General features: G+C 44.3%; 1 protein-coding gene across 4 annotated transcripts in view; it reads right to left on the reverse strand.

Moving 5' to 3' along the window:
* PAXIP1 (PAX interacting protein 1) overlaps positions 1–12,220 on the reverse strand; it is a 60,236-nt gene that overhangs the window by 19,489 nt on the left and 28,527 nt on the right. For all 4 annotated transcript variants that reach the window (XM_030932496.1, XM_030932498.1, XM_030932497.1 and 1 more), the window contains 3 exons: positions 5,056–5,788; positions 4,467–4,561; positions 351–446 (listed from right to left, as the gene is read on the reverse strand). In XM_030932496.1, coding sequence (XP_030788356.1) covers positions 351–446; positions 4,467–4,561; positions 5,056–5,788 — 924 coding nt within the window. The remainder of the gene's footprint in view (positions 1–350; positions 447–4,466; positions 4,562–5,055; positions 5,789–12,220) is intronic.

A 12,220-nucleotide genomic window follows, 5' to 3' on the forward strand; every position in this document is an offset into this window, starting at 1 on the left:
ACCACCATGCTCGGCTAATTTTTGTATTTTCAGTAGAGGCGGGATTTCACCATGTTGGTCAGGCTGGTCTCAAACTCCTGACCTCGTGATCTGCTCACCTCGGCCTCCTGTCCGCCCTTTCTTACCACCACCTAGGAACATCCCTTTCTTTCTCCATCGCTCAAAGACAACGGTGCCCACAAAAGGTATCAATCCCGCCAAAGAACTGATCACAGGAAGAAGCAGTTTTCCTATCTTCAGAGGTAGAAAAAAGACCTTTCCAAAAATAACAATCAATCACCAGCATTAAAGATTGCATATAAAAAATGCCAGACCTTGCTCCTTGTCGCCGCTAAGGTTATTTTCCTTACCTGTGCATACACGCTGCTGACTTGACTCTCACAGAGAAGGTGCGTACATCGACTTGTGAACGTGGGGTCAACAGTGCCACCGTGTGCCTGGATTATCTACACACAAAGACCCGACCAACGCGGTCATCAATTTCGATCACTCAGAATAGAGGAGAATTCCAATTTCAAATAAGGCAGCTATTAAAAGACTCTATCATATATTTATATCATGTATTTCCCCAAAGTATTAAGGACATGTAACAGTTCTATTTACAGACTTTTCTACCCAGCACCATACAATGAAAATGAACTCCAGTACTCCAAATTTAATCTGAATTTCCAGGAAACAAGAGAAGAACAATGGAATGCACTCCAGGGTTTCTCAAGCTCAGCATAACTGCCCCTCTAGACCAGGGGGTTCTGGGAAGTGGGGGCTGTCCTGTACAGAGGAGGATATTTGGCAGTGTCCCCAACTTCTATCCACCCTATGCCAACAGCAGCCCCCTAGCCGCGACTACTAAAGATCTTCAGATACTGCCAAAGGTCTATGCTGGGCAGATCCACCTCCCTCAAAAAAGGAAATAAAACACAAATCAGAATGAAATTAGTAAATCCCAATAGTTTCTTCTCAAAACAGATCTGGTTTTCTGGGGGGAGGAACTGCTCTGCATCCAGGCTGTGACGGCTGCACGACCCCAGGCATTCTTCAGAACTCAAAATATTGTACACGGGAAAAGGAGAATTTGACGGCCTATTGGGTGAAATATAAACTTTAAAAAGACCTGCCCCCTAAAAAAACCGATTGCTTCACTTCCTACTTTTAAGATGTGAATGTTTATTTTTCCTCTGGCTAAGCAAAAATATAGTTTAATGAGGCACAGGACAGAACCACAGGTTCCTCGCCAATCCCTGCTTTTCACTCCACGGAAGCACGTTCAGCACTTGAAGCTGTTTCCTCCAACAAGTATGAATATATTCGAACTAACACTTTACATTAGTTCCTTTTCTCTAGTTTACATGACCATCTACAGACCTCCTACAGTGGACACCCTTCCCCACCATAACACACACTCTTTAAGCCTTCCTGATTTGGTTATATCCAGACTCTTGTTTAGATCAGTCATCAGTGACTGAACACAACACAGCCCAGCCACATGGCTTAATATCGCAGCCTAAGATGAGAGTTCCTTTCTGGTATAAACTTTGGTTTTCCCTGGTGCTAATCACTTCCTTATCCCAGCCCCCCCAGAATTTGCCCTTTTCTTAGTTTTCTATATACTTTTCACTATTTCATTCCCAAACTCTATGAAAAATGTACATGTGGTGGTTTTATATGTCTGCAAATTACTGTATACTCCCCTAGCCTTAAATATGGTCTAGACTCGGTCATTGAATATGGTGGAATTGACAGTGCCAGTCTCCTGTAACTCAATCACAAAAGACACCGTAACACTGCGGGTTTTCCTGCTCTCTACCTTGGGTCACACCCTCTGGGGAAGGGAGCCAGCTGTCATGCTGTGAAGACAACCAACCAGCCCTCTGGAGAGCCTCTGTGGTGAGGAGCTGAGGCCTCCAGCCCATAGCCATGTGAGGGAACCATCCTGGAAGGGACTCCTACAGCCCCCTCTGGCATCCTGACTGCAACCTCAGGAGATAGCTGAGCCACAACCGCCCTGCCAAGCTGCTGCAGGGTTTCTAATCCATGACCAAACTGAGAAATTGTTTATTGTTATAAGCCACTGGGTTTTGAGATAATCTGTTACACAGCAAGAGAAAATGAATGTAGTATCACCTATCCTTGAGCAACACAGGTGTGAACTGTGTGGGTCCTCTGATAGCTGGATTTTCTTCCACCTCTGCCACCCCTGAGGGAGTAAGACCAGCCTCTCCTGTCCCTCCTCCTCCTAGGCCCACTCATCGTGAAGACGACGAGGAAGAAGGCCTTTGTGATGATATACTTCCCCTTAATGAATAATACACATATTTTCTCTTTCTTATGATTTTCTTAATAACATTTTCTTTTCTTTAGCTTACTTTTTTGTAAGAATATGGTAATACATATATAAAATATGCATTAATTGACTGTTTATCACTAAGGCTTCTGGTTAACATCAGGCTATTAGTAATTCAGGCTTCGGGGAGTCAAAAGTGACGTACAGATCTCTGAATGCATGGGGGTCAGCACCCCTAGGCTCCACTGTTCAGGGGTTAGCTGTACATGTCTCTCCTGAATCTACCAGTGTTTTTGTTTGCTTGCTCCTCCAGGAAGTCTCTCTTCCGGTCCTGGGTCTAGTTCTCTCTACACCTACTTTCTCATCTATTGGCATTTCCCTTCACCTCTATCCTAGGAACTCTCTTGTCATCTCTGAGTCAAATGCCTCATTTCCTGGCTACTAGGTCTCACTCTCTGCTGGCATAGTGGCTTCCTAAGGAAGAATATAAGGAGGTACATTTTCGACCATTAGTGTACAAATATCCTCCTTCCATAGTCTTATGACTGACAGGCTCTATAGGTTATTGGAGGTTGGAAATTATTTTCCCTCAAAAATGGAAGAAGCTGCTCCGTTGCTGGCCCCCGCGCACTGGACTGGAGACTCCCGAAATCGCCCTGACTCCTGATCTGTTCACGTTTCCCCTCCAGTGTGCTTGTCTTTGAGAGAAAACAGTTTTCTCTACCAGCACTGTGAACGTTTCCAGTTGCCTTATCACGGCTCTCCTTATATTTCTTTTCAATCTGAGGGCACATGGCCTTCAGCTGCAAAGCTACTTTCTTTCATAACATTCTTGCCTTCATTTTCTCTGTTCCCAAGCTCCTATTTAATTTTAGACCTCTTGGATAAATCCTTAACTTGAAAACAAGACAAAAAACCCAAACTTTCCTCCACTAACTTTGGTATCTTTGAGTTTTGTCGTACTTCTCAAGACAGTTTCTCAGTGCTGCCTTCAAACACTTCTGACTTTTAAAAAATCTCCGCTGCTGTCCTTCTCAGAACTGTCCCCTTCCTCCTTCACCCTGGCACATGCCATCCGCCTCTTTCCTCAGCCAACCACACAGTCATCTCCCTGGTCACCTTCAGATTCAACCCTTTACTACTTGAAATGCACAGCTGATCACTTCACCTGCATCTAAACTCCACCACATGGCGCATCAACAAGGTCCTGGAAGACATGCCAGCCCTGGCTCCTACCCCGACCCCTGCCTTGTGGACCCCACTGAGGCACCGTCCTTTGCACCCGCCTGTCAGTTTCCCCAATCACATGCCTTTGGCTGTGCTGCACCATTTGGAAAATCCTCCCCTCTAATTCTCACTCCTACTCATCCTATAATAAGCAGTTCAGGAATCACTTCTCCCAGTAGTCTTTTCTTAACACATCACCCCACAACATGATGGGTGAAGGTCCTTTCTCAGGCTCTCACAACAGTCTGCATCTGCCACCCTGCCTCTGCTTAGCTGCGTGGCTGCCTCTCGCACTGCTCTTTGGTTTTCTCCGTCTGTGATTTCCCACATATTCCCTAGGTCTTGCAGCATGCTTGGCACACAAGAGGGGTTTAAGCACTAGAGATGTTTATAGTGAAGCACATTCAAGATATATTAGAGGCACATTTAAACTCAGTTTTTATTAAAAAAAAAATTTCTTGACTCAGTTTTGGGGAATGCAAGAAAAAGTATTTCTTTTCTTTAAAGGCCACCATGCAAAATAATAAATAATTAAATTAACTCCAGTTTCACAATTGGGCTGGAAGAAGCTGAGGTTCTAGAGATTCTGGGATTTTCTAACAGCTACCTCTAGAGAAAGAGAAACGACTGAGATCCAAATGAATGGTCCCTCTCCCAGGACACCAAAAGCCTGAACTTATTTCCATCGTCCCCATTATACACATATAATTAGTGCCCCTTGGAATTTCCAAGCTGAAAAAAATAAGAAGTCTACCATCTTCATCTAACAGCTGAGAAAACTGATGCCCAGAAAAGTGCTGTGCCTGAGGCCACAGAGAATGTTAATCAAAATGCCCATCACACATTTATAACACATGTAGGTGCAGCTCAGTGAATGCAGCTAAGTGAACATAGTTACATCTACATAAGAAAGAAGCATCTTCAGACATAGTTGTCCTTCCTCCAGGCACAATCTCACCCTTTTCCAGGTGGCCAGCAGTTGCTTATCAGACATCTGCTCTGGATAATCCGCAATTGCAAACACACATCCCAATAAGAAGCCTTCTTCTGGAACTAGAGTAAAATTACATAAGAAAAAGAAAATTAAAACCCTATGAATATGCTTGCACAAAAGTTAAAAAGTGGTGTCTTGCAATGTGAGTCTATTATGTTAATCAGTCTTGACCATGATATATCTACCAGTAATCAGAGTGCATGGGGAATATTGCTACAAAGATACTAGTTATCTGTCTACACCGAATAATCGTTAAAAACTAAAACCAATGTAACTTATGCCTGGCCATTAAATACCCTGAAGGAGTCCCTGTGGCAGCCTAGATGTTCTACAGGACACCAATATTCACTTCAGCATATGATGTCCCAAAATACAAAAGAAAGCATAATTATCCCATGGTAACGATATTCTTTGTTAGGTATGAGACTCACACTCTCCATGTTGTAATAATTGTTTTGACATGAATCCTTACTCCACACTCAAACACTCTCAAAGCATTTATGTGAGTACAAGACTTTTAGGAGAGAGGGAAAAAAAAATCTCCACTACTAACTCTCCACTGCTGGATCATGTCCAAAAAGCTGATGATGCTGAGGTGGTGGTGGTGGTGGCTGCTGCTGCTGCGGGGGCTGCTGAGGTGGAACCTGATGCTGCAGCGCCTGTGACGTCTGACTCAAGTGTGGCGCCGTCTGACTTTGCATCTGCTGCTGCTGGTGCATGCGCTGGAGCTGCTGCTGCTGGAGCTGCTGCTGCTGAATCTGCTGTTGCTGCTGCTGCTGCTGGAGCAGGCTGTGTTGCTGCTGGAGCTGGGCGAGCTGCTGCTGCTGGAGCTGGTGCTGCTGCAGCTGATGGAACTGCTGCTGCAGGGCATGCTGCTGCGGAAAGGGCTGGAGCTGCTGCTGAGGGCGATGCAGCTGCTGTGGAGGATGCAACTGTTGCTGTGGAAACTGTAGCTGCTGCTGTGAAAACTGATGCGGATGGGCTTGCTGCTGCTGCTGCTGCTGTTGCTGTGAAAATGGATGTGGTGGCTGCTGGGGGTAAGGTTGCTGAGAAATCTGCTGCTGCTGCTGCTGCTGGAGCTGCATTATCTGTTGGGGCTGAAGGTGTAAAACCGGGTGCTGTTGCTGCTGCTGCTGCTGGGCCTGCTGCTGCTGCTGTAGTATGTGTGTCTCTGGAGTCACTTTCACTTGGCTAAACAGCACTGCATTGGCATTTGCATGTCCCTGCTGGCTGTGATTCACCTGCTGTTCTAAATTTTTCGTAGGTGCTGAAAGCGTCTGTAAGATCTACAAAACAAGTTAGGTGAAACATTATCAATAGTTCCTGAAACAAACGAATGATAATTTCTTAGTCACGAGAATAATAGCATCCTATTTATTAACAATATTCAACCAAGCAGACACAGCAAATGACTGGAAACTTCAAAACAATACTGCATTTTCTTTTGTATTTATTTTGTAACACCAATATCATAAAGTACATTCACATATTGAGACCACCAAAATTTGAAACTACGTTAGTAAAATGGAGTAAACTAACGAATTAAAGTGACAAAGACTCAGACGGCTTATGTGCTTGCCAGAGCAAGGCGTGTGAGTCCTATGCACAACTGGAGGCTAAGCCTCGGTGCTCCCTGCACTGTCCGCGGTGCCTCTCCACTGCCCATCGCCCACATCAGCTCCGCAGACCCTCTCCTGGCCCAGGAATGCACTGAGGAATGACAGGTGGTGAAGGCATCTGGTAATCAGGTTCAGCTTCACCTCAAACCTTCTCGCCACAGCTGCCACTTCCCATTTCCTCTTGTCTTACAGCCCAGAGTCTAGTAAAGAAAGGTTCTCAGTGAATCACCTTCCTGATGAAAGCAGCATGACCCAAGCTGTGACTCCAAGAGCCCTTCACTCCACTGTCAACTTGCTATGTGCACTGGCATTCTTCAGAAAAGGAGGCCAGCTAAGACACCACCGGAGCTGTTTAAACGGTGATGTTTCTCCCAACTAAGAACTCATCATTAGAGTTGGGAAATGATGCTTCCTCAAAAATGACTGAGTTCTTCATGTGGGACAAAAATATTTCAAGCTAGAAAAAAAGAATTCAAACCAGACTATTTGTCTTCTAGCTCTTTCTGCTTCACAATGACAGGGAATAGGCTAAGAGTTCTGTGTACACTGAGGAGTAGGAGAAGGACGGTGACCAGCAGATGCCCACCAAGCAGAGCAAGTTATTTTTTTAATATCCTATAGTGTACTGAATACAACAAAAGATACATGTTATACAATGAATTTTGTTCCACATGCTCAAGCAACAAAAATTTGAAACCAACTTCTTATGGTCATGGAAATCAGTAAAAATAGATTTTATTAAACTCAATCCATATAACTTTTAACCCTATTAAAAGCATTTAAAATGTAAACAAAATTCTAGGAATTTGATTTTAACACATATCAGAACTATACCAAAATCTCAAACATATTCTAACATATATCTTTCACTTAAACAGACTCCAAATTGCAAAGGTTATATGACCTGCAAGGATAACAGATTTTGGGTTTAGTGATAAATAATTGAGTTAAGAATTGAAATAAGTCAAAATCAAGAGCTTAGGTACACCCATCTTTAAAATCACCTTATGTATGAAACATCTCTATGAGATTCAAGACTTCAGAAACACCTGAGTGGAACTCGAAGCAGAAAAATGTCTTTTAAACAAAATAATAAGACAACTGTTTCATCTCCATATTTAAAAGTATTTTTAAAAATCCAGAAAAGAAGAGGGGAAAATTCACCCCATCACACGTCACCCTGCGGAGCCCAGCAGCATTCGGTGCTGTGGAGAGAAGCATGCATGTGTGGGGCACCTGCCTGCCTGCTGGGCACCAGCCATGAGCCCTACATGGCAAACTGCTAGAAACAGCAGCTGCCTCTTGAGAAGGTAAACAGCAATGAGGGGTGGGAGGGGCGAAGAGTTTAACTATTCACTCTGTCCTTTGGTATCATTTGAATTTTTGAATTTTGTACACATATTACTTTTTCACCCTCATATGTAAACAGCCCATGGAACTCTGAGGGATAGTAAAGAAATAAATGCCCATCTGCAGGTGGACAGGGCTGAACCAGTCATTCACCACATGCTGCTCCCCGCGCCTCTACACCTGTCAACTCCAGGTGAAAGGGAGCTCAGGAAGGGGCACAGGACCTAGACAAACACAGCAGCAGACATCAGGACAGGACAGAGGCCAGAGGCTCCTATTTTTCAGATTGGCCAAGAGGACTCAGCAGGGTCTGCTGCCTGCAGAAAGTGCTCCATCTGATCTCAGAGGGCTGAGGGAGGCCTGGGTGGGACAGGAGGCAATTTACAGCTGTTTCTACTATGGGCTTCAGTTAAGATGGGTCCTCATCCACTGCTAACCCAGCCCATTAAGGGAGAAGAACAGATGGAGATTCAGGATGAGAGTCCCGGCTAGAAATGAAGACAGCCATTGGCCTGGAACCTTCTCCACTTGAGGCAGTGAGAGGTGCAGGCCTGACTGAAGAGGAGGCATCTGCAAGACCAGCCATTGAGATGCCACCCAAAACCCCTACCACATTCATCTGATCACTTTTTCAACCATCTGATCTGCCTCTGGCTGGAAACATGTTAGTCCTGAAGAATGTATGAAAAAGAATCTTAATTGCTCAATTACATAATTGTGCTATACTACAAACAATTCTGAATGAATGTCAAGTTAAAATTTTTCCATTACAACTGTCATAATCCTCATTTATACTACATTAATACTGAGTTACTGAATTCCATATACAGAAAGCATTATGATACACACCACATGGCTTCTAACCACTATACATTTGCAATTTAAACAGGATTTTGATGGTAAATTACGCGCCCCCACCAACATTAGTTCAACTAAATCTGTCTCATATTTCTAAACTTTCAAAAAGTCATTTTCTTCACATCTAGCAGTAAAATGTCCTTATGTTCTCTCGCACTGATAAAAGTCTCTCAGAAAATCTCTGCAATTCTCACTAGTGATCAAATCCATTCACTCACTAGAAATGGATGAAGCCTTCTCAGTTTTCCATTGCTAGAGCACACAGCTGAGTATACCAAATTTATCTCCTAAGGACAATTTCCAGTGCAGAGATGTGCTCAAACTCCCTACTGCAGTCAATTCTTTCCATTTCAAAGTAAATTATTGTCTCTATATCCAAATACAAACATAAGGAAGTTTATATATATATATATATGTATATATATATTTTTTTGAGACAGAGTCTCACTCTGTTGCCCAGGCTGGAGTGCAGTGGTCAGATCTCAGCTCACTGTAAGCTCCGCCTCCCGAGTTTACGCCATTCTCCTGCCTCAGCCTCCCTAGTAGCTGGGACTACAGGCGCCGGTCACCGCGCCCGGCTAGTTTTTTGTATTTTTTTAGTAGAGACGGGGTTTGCCCGTGTTAGCCAGGATGGTCTCGGTCTCCTGACCTCGTGATCCGCCCATCTCGGCCTCCCAAAGTGCTGGGATTACAGGCTTGAGCCACTGCGCCCAGCCGGAAGTTTATATTTAAACCAACATCCATTGTATTTGTAAAACATAATAAGGCCAGGCACGGTGGCTCACGCCTATAATCCCAGCACTTTGGGAGGCTGAGGTGGGCGGATCACCTGAAGTCAGGAGTTCGAGACCAGCCTGGCCAATATGGCAAAAATCCATCTCTAATAAAAATAAACAAACATTAACCGGGCGTGGTGATGGGCACCTGTAATCCCAGCTACTCAGGAGGCTGAGGCAAGAGAATCGCCTAAGCCAGGGAGGTGCAGGTTACAGTGAGCAGAAATCGCACCACTGCACTCCAGCCTGAGCGACAGAGTGAGACTCTGTCTCAAAAAACAACCAAAACATATATATTAGGAATAAGTAGTAACTAACCAGCAGTAACTGACCAACACTTTTTGAAACCACAAACAAATGAAGAGCAAAGAACATTTCCTATTTCAAGTGGATGACTTCTGTCCATAATTTCTCACCTAAAGAAAGTGAGAAAGTAGCATTTCTCAAAGTGCCAGAGGCTTCATCCATGATTCCTCACACCAACCCTATGAGAGAGATCTTTATGGCCCATGTCTCACATATCCCACTGCTGACAGGACAGGTCTACTGTGTGGTCCCAGTCTTCCTGCCAGGACTGGTCACCTCAATTCCTCCACCTCAGCAGTATCATCACTCTTCTCATGTCTGAGGTCAAAAATGCTAGAATCCTCTTTGTCTCTAGCCTATCATTCTTTATGGCCTTTACTTTCTACCTGTCACGACATCCTCTGGTTCTCAGGACGACTGTGTGATCGTCACTTTGCTGCTCTGTGGCTGCGACTGTGCCCTGTGGCTTTATCCCGCCCACCTGCCTGGACTTGGATGCGCAGGGACCAGGGCCGGCAACCTCAGCACTGGGCGGTGCTGGAGCTGCTCCTTCTGTGCATCTCATTTTTCCCTAAACTTGGCTGACCCCAGCGCTCTCATGGGGACCCATTTGGACAATCCCTGGTCTAGAAGCTCTTGGACCTCCTCATCTTGGTGGCCTTCTCCCCATTTCCTCAGCCACACATTCCCAACCACCCCCAAGCCAACTGATGCCATCATCCCAAGAATCGTGTACTACTAATACCCACTGCTTAGGTGGAGGGGAGTGAGACAAGGATTTTGTCTGTCCCACGGCATTTCTACACACTTTTTAAACCACTGCTATTATCACACCCAATAAAATGATCATTGTTTGTCAACATCACCTTACACCTAAGCCATATTGAATTTCCCCACTTCATCAACATCAAGCCTTTCTACTGAAAGTGGATGTGGAGAATACTGGACCCTGCTTCAGGCTGTTCCTATATGCAGAGCCATTTTTCTAGGACTTTGAACTGTTATTATGAAATTAAAGTGTCCAGAACAAGGTGAAGCGGCAGATGGGGCGTCACCATCAGATGGAACAGCCCAGCTGGCTCTCAATGGTGGGGCTCCTCAGAGCCTGGTCCCAGACCCTCCTCTTCCTCTGCCCCGCCTACTATACATCCTCACATCTACCTCCATAGCTTCAGTCAGCCTTGTTTCCTCTGGTTCCACCGCATAGCAGACAGCCCCTGCATGGATCAGATACCTCCAACCCAACACATCTGAAAAGAAACTTGGATTCTTCAAACCTGCAGCTTCCCCAGTGTCCCTTATCTCTGAAACGACATCAACTTCCTTCACTTGCTCAGGCCAGAAAGCTGGATCCTCCCATTCATTTTTTTCTCTCTCAAACTCCACCTCTATATCCTCTTATGGGGCCTCTCTGCTTCACTCTTGCCCCCTACGATCCACTGTTTACACAATACCTATCAGAGTGCATCTCACCCCAACTCAAAACCCAGTGGCTTCCTTCCAAGAAAGTCCATACTCCTCACTATGGCCCTATATGGCAAGGCCCCTTTTAAATCCTTCCTAGAACTCATTCACCTTATGCAGTTCAAATTTCATTAACTTTCTTTTCTTAGAACTCAGCAAATTCATGCCCACAATTGTGCCTTCCTTTTGCCTGGGAACTCTGTGCCCTCAGTTCTTCACACGGCCTTTCCTTGTCATTCAACCCTGATCTGAGTCACCTCCTGCCTGAGGTCCTTCTTGACCATCTTGTCTAAAACAGCCTCCTTCCCTTCACCTGCTATTACGGGACCCTGATTATTTTCTTCAAAACACCTTTCACCATCAACAGTCTTTCTGTTCATATTTCTCCTCTTACTGTATGTCTTCTCTACCTAAATTGGTTTTCTTATTCACAATTTTATCTCCAGTGCCGAGAAAAATGCAGAGTGGCCAATATACCACCTCAACTACCTTCTTTCTGTCTTAAATAGAAATATATCTACTTAAAACTTTTAAGGCCATGCATGGTGGCTCACACCTGTAATCCCAGCGCTCTGGGAGGCCGAGGTGGGTGGATCACTAGAGATCAAGAGTTCAAGACCAGCCTGGCCAACATGGTGCAACCCTGTCTCTACTAAAAATACAAAAAAAAAAAAGAAAAAATTAGCCAGGCATGGTGGCGCATGCCTATGATCCCAGCTACTCGGGAGGCTGAAGCAGGAGAATCATTTGAACCCGGGAGGCGGAGGTTGCAGTGTGCAGAGATCATACCACTGCACTCCAGCCTGAGCGACAGAGTGAGACTCTATCGCAAAACAAAAACAAAAACAAAAACAAGACAAAACAAAAAAACAAAAAACAACAGCAACAAAACTTGAGATCCACTCTGTATCAATAAGCTCCATGCTATATAAACTGTAACCCGAAATCAAGGCTTCTTCAATAAATGTATGAATTTGTGCTATTTACTTACTACCATGAAGTTCATTATAAGCAAATCAGGTACAGCTGGTAAACTTCATGATTCTCTTTGCTGCCATTGCTAATTTTAAACTAAGTAAGAGTAGAAACCCTTCAAGGGATAGTACGCCATCACGGACATCCTGGTTCTACTCACCTGCTTTAAATCTTCAACTTAACATACAGTTACCTTTTTTTCAATGACCCTGAAATAAATAAATAAATACACACACACACACACACCAGTAAACAGGTTCTCACACAAATACTGCTTGTAAGTTATTTGGTCTGAAAAGGCAAAACCAATAAATTACGTTGAAATAGACTGTGAAATCCAATTCTAAAATCCAATACTGAAATTTTTTCT

The sequence above is a fragment of the Rhinopithecus roxellana genome, chromosome 6, assembly GCF_007565055.1.
Source record: "Rhinopithecus roxellana isolate Shanxi Qingling chromosome 6, ASM756505v1, whole genome shotgun sequence".
Classification (NCBI taxonomy): domain Eukaryota; kingdom Metazoa; phylum Chordata; class Mammalia; order Primates; family Cercopithecidae; genus Rhinopithecus; species Rhinopithecus roxellana.